At 48.3% G+C, this 14028-nt stretch overlaps 2 protein-coding genes and 1 long non-coding RNA gene across 10 annotated transcripts in view; 2 read left to right on the top strand and 1 right to left on the bottom strand.

Annotated features, from left to right (window-relative positions):
* LOC144320783 (uncharacterized) overlaps positions 1 to 7142 on the bottom strand; it is a 33860-nt gene extending 26718 nt beyond the window's left edge. The window contains exons 1-2 of the long non-coding RNA XR_013386421.1: positions 6857 to 7142; positions 3432 to 3505 (exon numbers count right to left, since the gene is read on the bottom strand). This is a non-coding gene — a long non-coding RNA (uncharacterized LOC144320783). The remainder of the gene's footprint in view (positions 1 to 3431; positions 3506 to 6856) is intronic.
* The window catches only part of RAD51B (RAD51 paralog B), a 682017-nt gene extending 673899 nt beyond the window's left edge, over positions 1 to 8118 (top strand). For 7 of the 8 annotated variants that reach the window (XR_013386416.1, XM_077909744.1, XM_077909742.1 and 4 more), the window contains one exon: positions 5459 to 8118. Coding sequence is in view for 6 of the 8 variants with exons in the window: in XM_077909744.1 (XP_077765870.1) it covers positions 5459 to 5499 (41 nt within the window). In the remaining 2 variants the exon portion in view is untranslated. The remainder of the gene's footprint in view (positions 1 to 5458) is intronic. The other variant, XR_013386415.1, reaches the window with a different exon arrangement.
* Positions 8119 to 12262: 4144 nt separating this feature from the next.
* Positions 12263 to 13997, top strand: LOC144320781 (protein SET-like). Its single transcript, XM_077909748.1, is given in 1 exon segment — positions 12263 to 13997. A coding segment is annotated over 1 exon segment (870 nt). The 3' UTR covers positions 13133 to 13997.
* The last annotated feature ends 31 nt before the right edge of the window (positions 13998 to 14028 follow it).

A 14028-nucleotide genomic window follows, 5' to 3' on the forward strand; every position in this document is an offset into this window, starting at 1 on the left:
CCAATAAAGTAATTTCCCTCCACAGATAGTGTGACATGGCAACCTTCATAGAGATTTTCAGAAATTACCAGATTGCTTCATGCAAGACCTGCTACACAATTAGTTTAAAAATAAACAAAGCTTCATATCTGAGTCCCAGGTCCTGAAGTGTCTTTTGATAATCTCTTTCCTCAAAAAGATATATTAATTCATAGAGAAAAGGCCTTGAAGTGACTCCTTCCAAGAGCAAGTTGGAAAAAGTAGGTCACAGGATCACGAGGACCAAAATTCAGAATGGTGTTCAGGGGAGGCGGTCTGGATTTACACATGATGCCCCAACCCATGTGCCTTCCAACACATGATAAATCCAGGGGTGCCAAGAGAAAGCAAGAGAGGAGAGTGCACTTGAGGGACATCTAACAGGCCTGTGTTTTGCCCTACCTAGCTTTTGAAAGTAGTGAGGGATTCAGTGAGACCACCACCAATTTCCCTTTGCACGCATGGTCTTACTCAACCTTGAGAATTCAAGGGTCTGAAAACAAGTCACTTCGGAGCCTCCCATGTGAGGAACCAGCCCCTGGTCTACTGTTTCAAGACCTTTGTCCAGCTGCTTCCAAATTGCCAAGCTCCCCCATTCCCCCTCTCTGCTTACCACCCACAGAGATGTAGGCTCCCACCAGAGGGGGCAGGGGGAGGGACCTCTTAACTTGGCACTTGAGCTTCTCAGACAATGAACCGGGGCAGCTCAGAGATTTCTTTTATTCCTGGAGTACAAGGACTTAAGCAGGTCCACTAGATCAAAGGCATAGCACCGCCTGGCCTTCTCTTTGACGAGTCCTGGGAGCCAGGCTGCAGCTTTGTGTTTGAGGGTAGCATTGCCAGACTTTGCAAATAAAAATAGGGAACACCATTTAAGTTTGAATTTCAGATAAACAGTGAATATATATATATATACATACATATATATATATATATTTATGAGTATGATATATATTAGTATGAGTATGTAAAATATTTGGGAGACACTTATGCTGACAATTTATTCCTCATTTGTCTGAAATCCTAATTGCATCGGGTTTTCTGCATTTTATCTGGTGATCCTATTTGCACGATTTTTAAACACACCAGTCAGTCCCAAATCAGCCTAGATAGAACTGGGCTTGCCATGTGGGGCGCAACTTCTGACCCCATCTCCTGTTCCCCATAGGCAGCCTTTTTGATCGGGCTGGCCGACCCCACTGTCAGAGCACCCAAGAAAGAAAATGCAAGGGAATAAATGCTCATGGCTGCCAAACGTGGCACATGCCCCCACAGTCAAGGGCGCAGGGATCTGCGAAGGGCCTTTTCCAGACCATCTGCCCAGAAAGAGGAGGTGGAAGAGAACTGGGAGTGGGGTGGCAACAGGTACTAGAGACTGGGGAGAGGGAAAGAGCCCAGCAGGGCAAGCATGGAGCTTTGAAGGGGACTTTGGAAAGGTGCCCTTTCAGGAGGCACTGATTTCCTGCAGAGCAGTCACTTGAGCTACCCCTCCTGACACCTCTGCTGGCTCCCACTATCACAGAACAAAACGGGCATGGTATCCAGGATCCTCTCATTCCATTTCCCCTTTTGATTTAACCCATCTTCTTCCTTCCCCTCACTTTTCTGGAAAATGGTGGACATGGACACCTTATGGGCTGTTCTGGGCTTGGTGCAAACCACATCTGGGGGGTCCCACCACTTGGCGACACATCCTTACCTCCTACACACAGACTAGGTATGGTCTGGCTAAGAGTGTGGTGATCTACACTGCACTGGTATGCTTCAAACTCCATCCCTCCCTTGTTCTAGCTGTGTGGCCTTTGAATACTTAGCACTCTGCCCCTCAATTTCCTCATCTGCAAACGGGGACTCTTGTCAAGATGGAATGGATTTACATGCAGGAAGCACCTAGAACAGTGACCAGCATAGAGAAGACACTGTTTTACATGTGGTTGGTCTTCTGCCCCTGCAGCTCCACTCGACAGCTCCCTTAATCACCCTAGTGCCTCTGTTCTTAGTTCTCATCCTCTTGAGCCCTCTACTGTCCCTGATGCACACCTTCCACAGTTTTCTCTCACAGAGTGTCTGTGAGGCCATGCCTTATCTCAAGGTTTCCATGATGCCATGCTCTTCCACGTTTCTTCTCCCTTCTTTGACATCTCTACTTCCTTCTCATGGCCATTTGCCTCTCTCAGTCCCTTCCAACCAGGCCCATTTTCCCAAGGTTCCTTCTAGGCATGGCTCTGTTCTCATCTCTGTATCATTTCCCTTGGAGACCTCAGGTAACAAACAGATAGGAGGGCCAAGAGGTCTAGCCTTGGATATGCTCAGACTATTTCTACAAGGGACACAAGCAACTATGTCTCCATGGTCATCTCTGGAAAAGGGCAGCTAGGGCTCAGAAGCTTCTGCTTTTCTTTTCTTTTTTTTTTTTTTTTCTGCTTTTCATTTCTACCTGTCTATAGGATGTGTGATCTTTCCCAGGTGCATTAATTACTTCTCTAATAGTAACTGCAATGACAATGTGATTTTGAAGGAGAAGGGATGGGTCACTTCTGACAAGGCCCTTCTCTGTCAAGCAGTCTGCCTTTAAGACAGGGTGGGGAAGACTTTCTAAGTCTAACAGTCTGAGCAGAAGCATGCAGTTGAGACCTAGAGTGACCCATCCCTGGGGTCATCTGTAAAGAAATTTCAGGCCTCATTGGTGGAGGATGTGGATGGGGAGCAGGTATTCTGGTAAGCCAAGGAGATGTTGCAGGTTCCCTCAAAATCACACAGGGACCCACTCTGCTTTCCTATGAGTTGGGCCCTGCCTTCCCACACAGGGTCCCCAGCCTCATGGGGTGATCAAGGCCAGAGAAACACACTTGGGGGAGTGTAGAGATCTCTGCAGGCCTGGATTCTATGCTGCTATGTTTCTGGAACTGGCTTTGGGGGGTAGGGGGGATTCACCAAGGTCTTAGATCCATTGATTTTGCCCATCAGGTTTGCCTAGGGCACCTGTAGGCTTGCCAGGAGGGCATGAGCTCTTCAGAGACCAGGTGACCATTAGTGTCATGTAAGTCAGAGGACAGGCTATAAAATGGGTTAGGAAATGTAGATGCCCTCTCAGTTTGGGGGTCTAGGTAAGAATAAATGCAACCCAGCTTCTATAGGTCTAAATATTTGAAAGTTGCAAATTAAACTAACAAGCTATTAAATACAATATGTTGCCTTCTCTCAAGTTGACAAGTATACTTCATGGCATCTTTAAGGTGAAATTTGAATTTAGAATTGGTGGACTTCTTGGAGTTTCACACTGGAACATAGTGGCCTGAGGGCAGTCAACCCAGGGTTGGCTCCACACCCAAGCTCCATTGGCACTAGGAAGCACCTTGAGCACACATGTGTGAGACCCAGCCCACATATCCCAGCTCCACATACATACTCACATTTCACTCCCAAAAGTCATCCCTTTTTTGTCCCCCTGAGGTCCACAGGTACGCTCACCAGTGGCAGTCCACTCCTGTTGGCAGAAAAGACTTAGATTCAAGTCCCGCCCTGGCATTGGAGTTAAGCTCAGGGAACTGGGGAGGGATTCCAGGATCCCAATACCTGAAGCAAGATCCAGCAGCAGGGCATGCATGGCTCTTGGGGAAATGGCCTTCTAACCTGTGAACACCTGTGAATACTGGGCCCATGGCTCCTGGGCCGTGACTAGGGCTGTGACTCATGGGCTCTTGGGCCCTTGACTCCTGGGCCGTGACTAGGAGGAGGAGAGCCAGAGCCAGACTCCTGATGTGTTGGTCACTCTCATCACTAGGCTGAGGCCAGTGCCTAGTGGGAGTGCAGGAAGCCAGTGAAAACTAGAAGGAGAAACACCAGAGGTTTCCTAGAAGAGTCCTCAGGATGCCCAGTACCTCTATGCTCCAGATTGGGCCTCTGCCCTATACCTCGTGCCTTGGGGTCATTCAGGTATCATGGTCTCACACTCCTGAAACAGTGGGGAGCTTATTTTCTTCCTCTCACACTCTCTGACTCTAATCCCTACCAGCCTGTGCCACCTGGCTGGCCTCCTTGGCAGAAAGGTGACAAGAGGACTCTCTCTGGGGAGTCAGACCCCAAAGCCTTCCTGAGGCCATAGGAGCCAGTGTCCTAGGGTCCTGGCCTCCAATTACCAACCTGGTTTCCTCCCACCTTCACTGCTGTGTGTTGGGGGGAGTCACTCAAAGCAGGTGCACTGATCTCCAGAGAAGCAGGAGAGCCTCTGTCTCTCCTACACTCATACTCCTCCCCCATGGCCTGGACCAACCCTCTCTATTGACCCTTACCTTCCAGTGTTTCCCAACACCTACCTCGACTCCACCTAGCTTGCCTCCTTCTCCAGGCTCCTCCCCTGCTCCCAACATCTGCTGACCTACCCCCAGCTCAACTTTCTCCTTATTTCTGTCCAAATCCCTTTTATCTTTCAAGATACACTTGAGGCTCCAACCTCATGAAAGGTTCCCAATACCTTCTGTTAATGCTTCTCCTGCTTTCTCACCTGTATTATCACCTGGACCCACACTTGATCAAATGAATTATATTCATGGTAGTACTTCATGCCATATGGCATTATTATTCTTTGCTTCTTATATAAAGATCATGGAACTGGAAGAGGTTTTAAAGACCACCTAGTTCAACCTTCATTTTTTTAAAAGGTAAAACCAAGATAAAGGTTTTATAACATAGCCAGGCTAAACCTGCTGGAATTACATTCAACCCCCTTGACCCAGTCTGAGGCTTGCCCACAAATCCCTGCTCCTCTCCATATGGAAGTCTGTGTCACCCGGAGGATAGGGCAGTCATGAGAGACAATCACATGATATACTCATCAAATGGAAAATGGCACCTCCCTGTTGGCTGGCCCAGAGTCCAGAGCTGCTGCTCACTTCTATACACCTTATGCTTTTCAAGTTCTTTGCTATCTGTTTTAAAAAACACGCTGAAAAATATAATTATCAGAGGTCACCCAGAGTTTCTTCAGGCCAGCCCCAATTCCCTGTTGTCTCCCCTTTTCTCCAGAGAGAACAAGCCCAATCCCTGCTCCACCACAGTTAGGCAGCTGGCAGCCAGCTCCTCCTGCTACCAATCCCCATAATCCCATGCATTTTCATTTTGGAAGCCCAGATTTGCATCATAACAAGTGCTCCTTCTGACTTTCCCAAGGGAAAGCTGGGGGGTCAGAGTAGGAAAGAGCTGAGTACACAGCCAAGAAGAAATGAAGTGGAGGGTCTAGGTTGGAGCCCCACTTTTACAGAGGGTGGGAGCAAGCAAAAAACAGATTGGGGACAGAAGAGCAGGGAGTGGCCCAGGGACATTAGGGGTAGGAACAGGGTGACCTGCCCAAAATAAGGCCCCTAAACTCCAAGTAAGTTCCCTGATTCAAAATCAGCCAAGATAGGACAGAGCAAACATTTTTTTCTTTTCTCTCTCCTAGTCTGGTTGCCCAGCTCACTGCAAGGAAGAAAACTAGAATAATGAGCCACGTTGGAGACTGTCACCCGAGCAGCTCCGGAAGGACGTGGGCAGACGCCTGGCTGGGCGGCTGACTTTCTCTGTTTCTGGTTGAGATTTTATAAATATTTGGGGAGTTTGATCTGAGGCTGGTGGTGGGGAGGCGAGGGGAGCAGTGGAAGGGGTAGATAACTCAGCCCATGGGGGTTCTTGGACCTCTCCCAGGCCTGCTTTTCATTAGTGTCACCAAGGCAACTGCTCATCTGCTGTAGACCCCATCATGCCCTGCAAGACATCCACAGCATGTAGGGCTTTTCCTTTAATGGTGAATCTGCTGCCATCAGTACTCCTCCAAACCCCCACCCCTCAACCCCATCACTTGCCCGGGGAAGAGGAGATAATTCAGGGGGAGAAAAACTGATCCCAACTCTCTAAGGCTGGTGAGGAGGGAGAGAGGCACAATAGTCCCCTTCCAAAGGCTGCCATTTGTCCAGGACTGTTGGAGTTCGGGTGGTAACAAGCCCCTGGTAACCAGACTGTAGCAACATCCACTTCCAGCCACTCCTCTGTTTCCCTGGCTGACCCGACCTTTCACCCTCCACACACCCCTTTATTCTTGACCAAGGCAAACCTTTGCAGAGTGCCCAAGAAAGGACCTCACCAGTCAACATGCTGCTAAGTTCCAGATGCCCACTCGTGTACAAGCCCATATGGGTCTTTGGTTTCTCACCAAGGTGTCCAGAGGATCCTAAAAGGGTGGTGTTGGGGGAGATGGAAGCTGGCCAGAGGAGACAGGAGACCCATGTTTGCCAGGCTGTGAGAATGAGCAAGTAAACCAGAAGAGGTGATGGTTTTCTCTTGGAGAAAGGAAAGCTGGATTGTTTGATTGTGTGACCAGGTAGGGAACAGCACCCAGAGCCTGTAACCCCCACCTGGGCCCCCGCACCGCAGACACTCCCCCTCTCAGCACTGACTCCATGGAACTCCAGAGACCTGTTTAAAACTCGGCTCCCTCTGGCTGTAAGCTCCGTGGGCCACAGCCAAGGAATCCCGGCCTCCGCCGTGTGCAGCGTCAGCACAGCACCTGCGCCAGAGGCCCTCAGTGATGTCTGCTGAAAGACGGGAAGGAGCATGTCAGGGGGCTGCAGGGGCTGGGTTTTCTGGGTTGTCCTTCTAGCCTGTCTGTGCTCCTGAGCAAACCTGAGCCAGAGCCTCTCCCACCCCTCCTTTCTGTGGAATGCAGGTCACCGCAGCCTTACTGAAAGATCTGTCCTCAGACCCCTGGAGCCAGCCCTGAGGGCTGCAACTAGAAAGCCACAGAAGACCCCCTCCCCCAGCTACCAGTGGAGCAGAACCAGGACCCCAAGTCATCTGGACTCACACAAAGGCAGCTTCTGCCTCTTGCTTTTTTGTGCCTTTTCCCACCAAGATTGGCCCTGGAGGAGCAAACCCGAGTTCCTCTGCTGGTTTGAACAGGAAATTCCTGTCAGCTCGTTGGAGAGGCCAACCGGAGGAGATTTCATCACATAGATTCCCCCCGAGATACAGAATCGTATCAAAGTCCTATCCCAGCCTGGGGTGGGGTGTTGGGGGAGCAGCCGTCCTCTGACATCCGGTTCTGTGCCTCACTGAAGCAGCACTGCCAGCCTCTCTTACCTAAAGCTGGGGTGGGGTTTTCCAACTCAGCCTGGTAATGGGGAGGAGTGGAGTGATTAGCAGTAATTCGGTGCATCGCTTTAGCTGACTGGGTGGCACGGGTGGTTTTTCGGTCTGTTCTGGTGGCAAATCTACACTGAAGAGGCAGAGAAATGCCAGCCCGGATGGCACAGACAGCGTGGGTTGAGAAAGCCTGCGGGGTGCAGGTCCTTGCTTCTCAAACTCGTCCTGGGGCCTGCGCATGGCCATCACCATGGGTATGCAATCTCAGGGCAATCTCAGCCCTTACCCTTAATCGGGGAATACGTTTTAACAAGACAACCCGGTATTTGGAGGCACGTTGGAGTTTGCAACGCACCTGATCTCAGGAGAGAATGTACGGGCGCTTCCATCTCTGACCTCACGGATTTTAATATCAGTTCTGTCACTCAGTAACAGTGTGACATTAGGCACAGAAACACACTCGCTGAGCCTTGGTTCCCTCATCTGTAAAGCAGAGGTGATGTTATCTGTCATAAAGGGTTGACAGGAGGCGGGGGCCCAGCACCAGTAGGCTCCAACCTAGTAAATGTTAGCAGCACAGAGCTGATCGCTCAGGGAACATTAACATCATCTACTCCCACAGAGCTGAGGCTTCAGCAGGCCCTCTTGCTGTTTCACTTGTATTTTCTGAAAGGACCCATAGACCCCTGACCAATAGTTGTCCCTTTCATCTCTTGTTCTCTCCTGGCCCCCCATGTGAAAGGAAGGTGGTGAGTTGTCCTTGTGGCAGGATGAAGGTGGGGGAAGGAGCTGAAGGAACAGACAGGCAGAGCCAGGTCGAGAGGAGGGACTTCTAGGAAGAGGAGACGCATACAGCATCTTTGGGAATGGAGCCTCATCATTCATTTGGGGAATATAAAAATTAGTGAAAGGGAATAAAGGGAAAGGAGAGAAAATCAGTGAGGGTGACAGAACATGAGAGACTCCTAACTCTGGGAAATGAACTAGGGGTGGTGGAAGGGGAGGTGGGTGGGGGGTTGGGGTGACTGGGTGACGGGCACTGAGGGGGGGACTTGGCGAATGAGCACTGGGTGTTACGCTTTATGTTGGCAAATTGAACTCCAATAAAAAAAATAAATTAAAAAAAAAGGGAATGGAGCCTCATAAATGGTACTTTGTTTCCCACAAGCTAGTAGCATACAGAGTCTGGATTTCACTTCTTTTACCATCTCTACATTTTCTTGAGAGACGATAGCGTTTGGTCCTTGTTGGGGAGGAGCACTGACCCCCCTCCCTTTGTTGTGTGTTGCCTGTTCTTCAGCCATAGCTCCCTCTTCTTCCCTTGTGCTGAGGTAACAGAGCCCTGGGACACACAGCCACAGGGGCCCGCTGAAGCCGTGAGGTCTCCACGGAGGCTGGGCTCAGTTTGCAGAGCTGCTTTCCCAACGGTGCTCAGCTGATGCTGCTTTTAATTATTTTAGGGGGGCAGAGACCAGGAATGCTCCTGGGTGTTCCTTGAAACGTCCTGGCTGGTTACCTGCCAGCTCGTCTAACCTGGCTCAGCCTCAGTTTCCTCCTAGGATGGCAATTCTGAAGATGCCATGTGAGCCTCTACCCATTCCGGGGACCCAGGGACGACGGGTAGCTGGAGGACTAAATGAGGTGATACTTATGAGGAGTATGGCACAGAGAACGCTGTCTGGGCACTACGCTAGCTGTCGTTCTTGTAGTTGTTAGAAGAGGTGAGCCTTAGGCGGTTGGCCTAAGCAGAAAACCACAAACAAGAAAGTGGTCTCCCATTTGCAAATAGCAAGCACAGCCCCCCCCGCCCCCCCCATCCTGTGCAGCTCAGCAACTGACCCTCTCCTCCCCCACTTTCATTTTTTCTTTCAGCTGCAGGAGTTGACACATGTGGCCCACCAGGCTACCCCAGTGAATTTAAAGCTTTAAATAAATACATGCTCAAAACTGCTCCTGACCTGGGGACGCCTCCCCTCCCCCCTTCCTCTCCTGCTGGAAGCCAGGTCCAGGCAGAACCCTGGAGAAGGTATCTCCTCGGCACGTATGCGGGTCCCAGGGGCCCTGCATGGGGCGGACGAGGATCGTCCTGAGCCAGCACAGACTCTCCTCTTCCTGGGTTTGTTAGAAGCCTGACCAGGCCCGAGTCTTATGACTTCAACAGATGTTTCTGCTTAAGCAGCCCTGGCATCTTTATGGCCTGTTTTTTCCATTCTTGCTTCTCTTCCTCTGTCCCAGCAGCCCTGAACGCAATTTGGACTTCATTTTCTTTCTAATGGTTACAGGGATAGAAAGGATTTTTATTATTTTTTTCTTTTTCATTTTTCCCCCTTTTTCCTTAGCTCTTCAAATCACACACATACATACACACTCCAGATGCATTCAGATCTGTGCTCACGGTGTGTATTTGTTAATGGCACTGGCATTTATTTCACTTAAAACTTAGTCCCATTTCAGAGTCTCCTTCCCTGCCTGCACTCTCACCTCACATTCATCCGCTGCCTGTCCCCACACAGGTCACCCCAGGACAGCCGATTGGTGTGTCCTCCCAGATGCTGATTCTGAGAGCTCACACTGGCCTCAGTCCCTGGCCTGCTATGTGAAGAGCTTTGCTGTGTGTTAGTTAGGTTCTGTGTGTCAGGGAAGGTTTGGGCTGGGTGATGGAGTGACAGTTGAGGCTCAAACGGCTAGGTATCTCTTCAAACTCCCTCGGCCAGCCGTTCTACAAAGGCTCAGGTGGGGCAGTTGACAGTTGTTACAAAATGAAATCTGTCTTCCACGGGTAGGTCACAAGCTTGAAACCAGTCTGGCTGCTCCTCACATTGCCTATAATCCCACCCAGCTTGCCTGCATAGCAGGGTATTCATGTTCGCCTGCCCTGCAGGGTTTGGGGTCACCTGTCTCAGAGTCTGGTTCCCACAGCAAAGAAACCCTGGAGACTTCAGGTCTTCTTCTGAGGGCTTCTCTATGTTAAAGGCACCTGGAACTTGGGTCTTCTTACTGCATCCCAAGACTGAAAAATAGACCTGGATTTCACCTCGGGGGTGCGGGGTGTCCTACTGCAGGAATAGACAGACCTACCTGGAGTCCTAAATGTCAGTACTACCTACAGCCTTACTTGACATTCGCCCACTGCCTTTGAGGAGCCATCCAATCTTAATTTTTCCATGTCCCTGTAACATTTCTACCTAAGAGTTTAATGAAGCACTCACCTCTCAGGGTAAGGCCATAGCTGAGCTACTTACCAACTACTGCAGACTACAGTGAGCCATTCTGATACTGACCATGGGGGAAGGTGAAGTCTTCAGAATGTCCTATCTCCAACATCCTCATCACAGAAGGGCCTTTCTGGAGGGGCAGTAGGGGGGTGGCTGAGCTAAACCCCATCCTGTCCTTTCTAGATGACTGCCCCCCACTTGAGAAGGGCCAGGCAGCCCCTGTCCCCTCCTCTCCCCATCATGGCAGTGTCCCCGTATACATCTCACCTGTGACCCTTCTCACTCCTTCCCATTAAAACAAGTTAAAACCCCGGTTCCTATTTGTGTTTAGAAACTGAGTCATGGCACCTTCCCTGCAGTGGGTTAGGGGAGGCTGCCACAGTGGACTGAGCTTGGGCTCTAATAGCAGGGTGACATGTGTGAGGGAAGTGGGGAGTGGAAGACTGAAAAAGACCTGGAAATAGGAGGGGGGCAATGGCAGTCCTCCCTACCAAGGTCTCCCGAGAAAGCTGTGTGTACTAAACAGCAGCCACACTCTTCCAGCTGAATCTTGTGGATGCCTCTTTCTGTTTGCTTTACTTATCTCACATTCACCAGTAAAGTGGCTTTTCCATCATAATTGCTCCAGAATATCCCTCCAACATGGACATTTCCCTATAAATAACTCCATGATGATACTATAACCAGAGTTCCCTCAGATAATTAAAATCAAATCCACATAGGGGTGCCTAGGTGACTCAGTCAGTAAGGTATCTGACTTTGGCTTGGGTCATGATCTCAGGATCCTGGGATGGATCCCCAGGGCTGGCTCCCAGCTCAGACAGACAGCTTGTCTGTCTGTCCCTCCCCCCGCTCATGCTCACTCTCTCTCAAATCTAAAAGATCAAATCAACCCATGAGCCCCATTGCTCTGACAGTCTCCTTCCCTGGGTGTTTGCCCCTAGCAGCACCATGTCTTCCTGTGTGTGTGTGAGTGTGTGTGTGTGTGTGTGTGTGTAGTGCATGTTCAAGGAAAGGAAGAGAGAAGTGAAGAGGTGTTTCTTGAATATCAAAGGGAGGGATCTACTTAACCAAGGAGGTGAAAGACTTGTTCTCTGAAAATTATAAGCCACTGATGAAAGAAATTGAAGACAATAAAAACAAATGAAAAAGTACTCTGTGCTCATGGATAAGGATCAAAAGAACAAATATTGTTGAAATATCTATACCACCCAAAGCAATACACAGATTTAATGCAATCCCTATCAAAATACCAACAACATTTTTCACAGAACTAGAACAATCATAAAATTTGCATGGAATGACAAAAGACCCCAAATAGCCAAGGCAATCTAAAAAAGAAGAAAAAACCTGGAGGTATCACAACCCTAGATTTTTTTAAAAGATTTTATTTATTTATTCATAAGAGACACAGAGAGACAGAGACATATGCAGAGGGAGAAGTAGGTTCCCTGTGAGGAGCCCGATGAGGGACTCCCGGGACCCCAGGATCATGACCTGAGCCAAAGGGAGACCCTCAACCATTGAGCCACCCAGGCACCCACATCCCCAGATTTTAAGATATACTACAAAGCTGGAGTGATCAAAAACAGTATGGTACTGGCACAAAAACAGAAACACAGACCAATGGAACAGAATAAAGAGCCCAGAAATAAGCCCATGATTATATGGCCAATTAATCTTCCACAAAAGAGGCAAGAATATGCAATGGGGAAAAGTCAGTCTCTTCAACAAATAGTGTTGGGAAGACTGGATAGATACATGCAAAAGAATGAAACTGGACCACTTTCTTAAACCATACACAGAAATACATTCAAAATATATTTCAGAAACCTCTGCCACCTGGGGCAGCTCCAGTAGTCGGAGCTTCTTCCTGACGTGCCCCTCTCCCGCTTTCGTGGTTTCCTCACAGCATGACCCCCAAGCGCCAGTCTTCGCTGGCACCTCTAACGAAGAAACCGAGGCTGCCTCCGGCCCCCAAGCCGGAGGAGACGTCGACCTCTCAGCACCTGCCGAAGGGAGAAAAAGAACAGCAAGAAGCAATTGAACATATTGATGAAGTACAAAATGAAATAGACAGACTTAATGAACAAGCCAGTGAGGAGATTTTGAAAGTAGAACAGAAATATAACAAACTCCGCCAACCATTTTTTCAGAAGAGGTCGGAATAGATCGCCAAAATCCCCAATTTTTGGGTAACAACATTTGTCAACCATCCACAAGTGTCTGCACTGCTTGGGGAGGAGGATGAAGAGGCGCTGCATTATTTGACAAGAGTCGAAGTGACAGAATTTGAAGATATTAAATCAGGTTACAGAATAGATTTTTATTTTGATGAAAACCCTTACTTCGAAAATAAAGTTCTCTCCAAAGAATTTCATCTGAATGAGAGTGGTGATCCATCGTCAAAGTCCACTGAAATCAAATGGAAATCTGGAAAGGATTTGACGAAACGTTCAAGTCAAACGCAGAATAAAGCCAGCAGGAAGAGACAGCACGAGGAACCAGAGAGCTTCTTCACCTGGTTTACTGACCATTCTGATGCAGGTGCAGATGAGTTAGGAGAGGTCATCAAAGATGATATTTGGCCAAATCCGTTACAGTACTACTTGGTTCCTGATATGGATGATGAAGAAGGAGAAGGAGAAGAAGATGATGATGATGATGAAGAAGAAGAAGGATTGGAAGATATTGATGAAGAAGGAGATGAGGATGAAGGTGAAGAAGATGAAGATGATGATGAGGGGGAGGAAGGAGAGGAGGATGAAGGAGAAGATGACTAATGGAACACTGATGGATTCCAACCTTCCTTTTTTAATTTTCTTCAGTCCCTGGGAGCAAGTTGCGTCTCTTTTTCCCCCCCCTCCTCTTGTGCTCATTCGCCCTGTTTTTTGAAGTCTCTTTTCTCTCCCTTTATACCATTGTTCTCAACTTATTTTGGGGGGAAATACTTTGAGCAGAATACAGCGGGAAAAGAATCTCTACCCCTTTCTGTTCCAAATTCATTTTTATTCCTTCCTGTCTCAACAAAAACTTTATGGAATCAACACCACCGTGCTCTGTGGGAAAAAAGAAAAACCTTCTGCTCCCTTAGCTCTGCTGGAAGCTGGAAGGTGCTAGGCCCCTGTGTAGTAGTGCATAGAATTCTAGCTTTTTTCCTCCTTTCTCTGTATATTGGGCTCAGAGATTACACTGTGTCTCTATGTGAATATGGACAGTTAGCATTTACCAACATGTACCTGTCTACTTTCTCTTGTTTAAAAAAAGAAAAAAAACTTTAAAAAATGGGGTTATAGAAGGTCAGCAAAGGGTGGGTTTGAGATGTTTGGGTGGGTTAAGTGAGCATTTTGACAACATGGCTTCTCCTTTGGCATGTTTAATTGTGATGTTTAACGGACATCCTTGCAGTTTAAGATGACACTTTTAAAATAAAACTCTCCTAATGATGACTTGAGCCCTGCCACTCGATGGGAGAATCAGCAGAACCTGTAGGATCTTATTTGGAATTGACATTCTCTATTGTAATTTTGTTCCTGTTTATTTTTAAATTTTCTTTTTGTTTCACTGGAAAGGAAAGATGCTCAGTTTTAAACGTTAAAAGTGTACAAGTTGCTTTGTTACAATAAAACTAAATGTGTACACAAAGGATTTGATGCTTTTCTCTCAGAACAGGTGTATT

This window comes from Canis aureus, chromosome 9, assembly GCF_053574225.1.
Source record: "Canis aureus isolate CA01 chromosome 9, VMU_Caureus_v.1.0, whole genome shotgun sequence".
In the NCBI taxonomy this organism is placed as follows: Eukaryota; Metazoa; Chordata; class Mammalia; order Carnivora; family Canidae; genus Canis; species Canis aureus.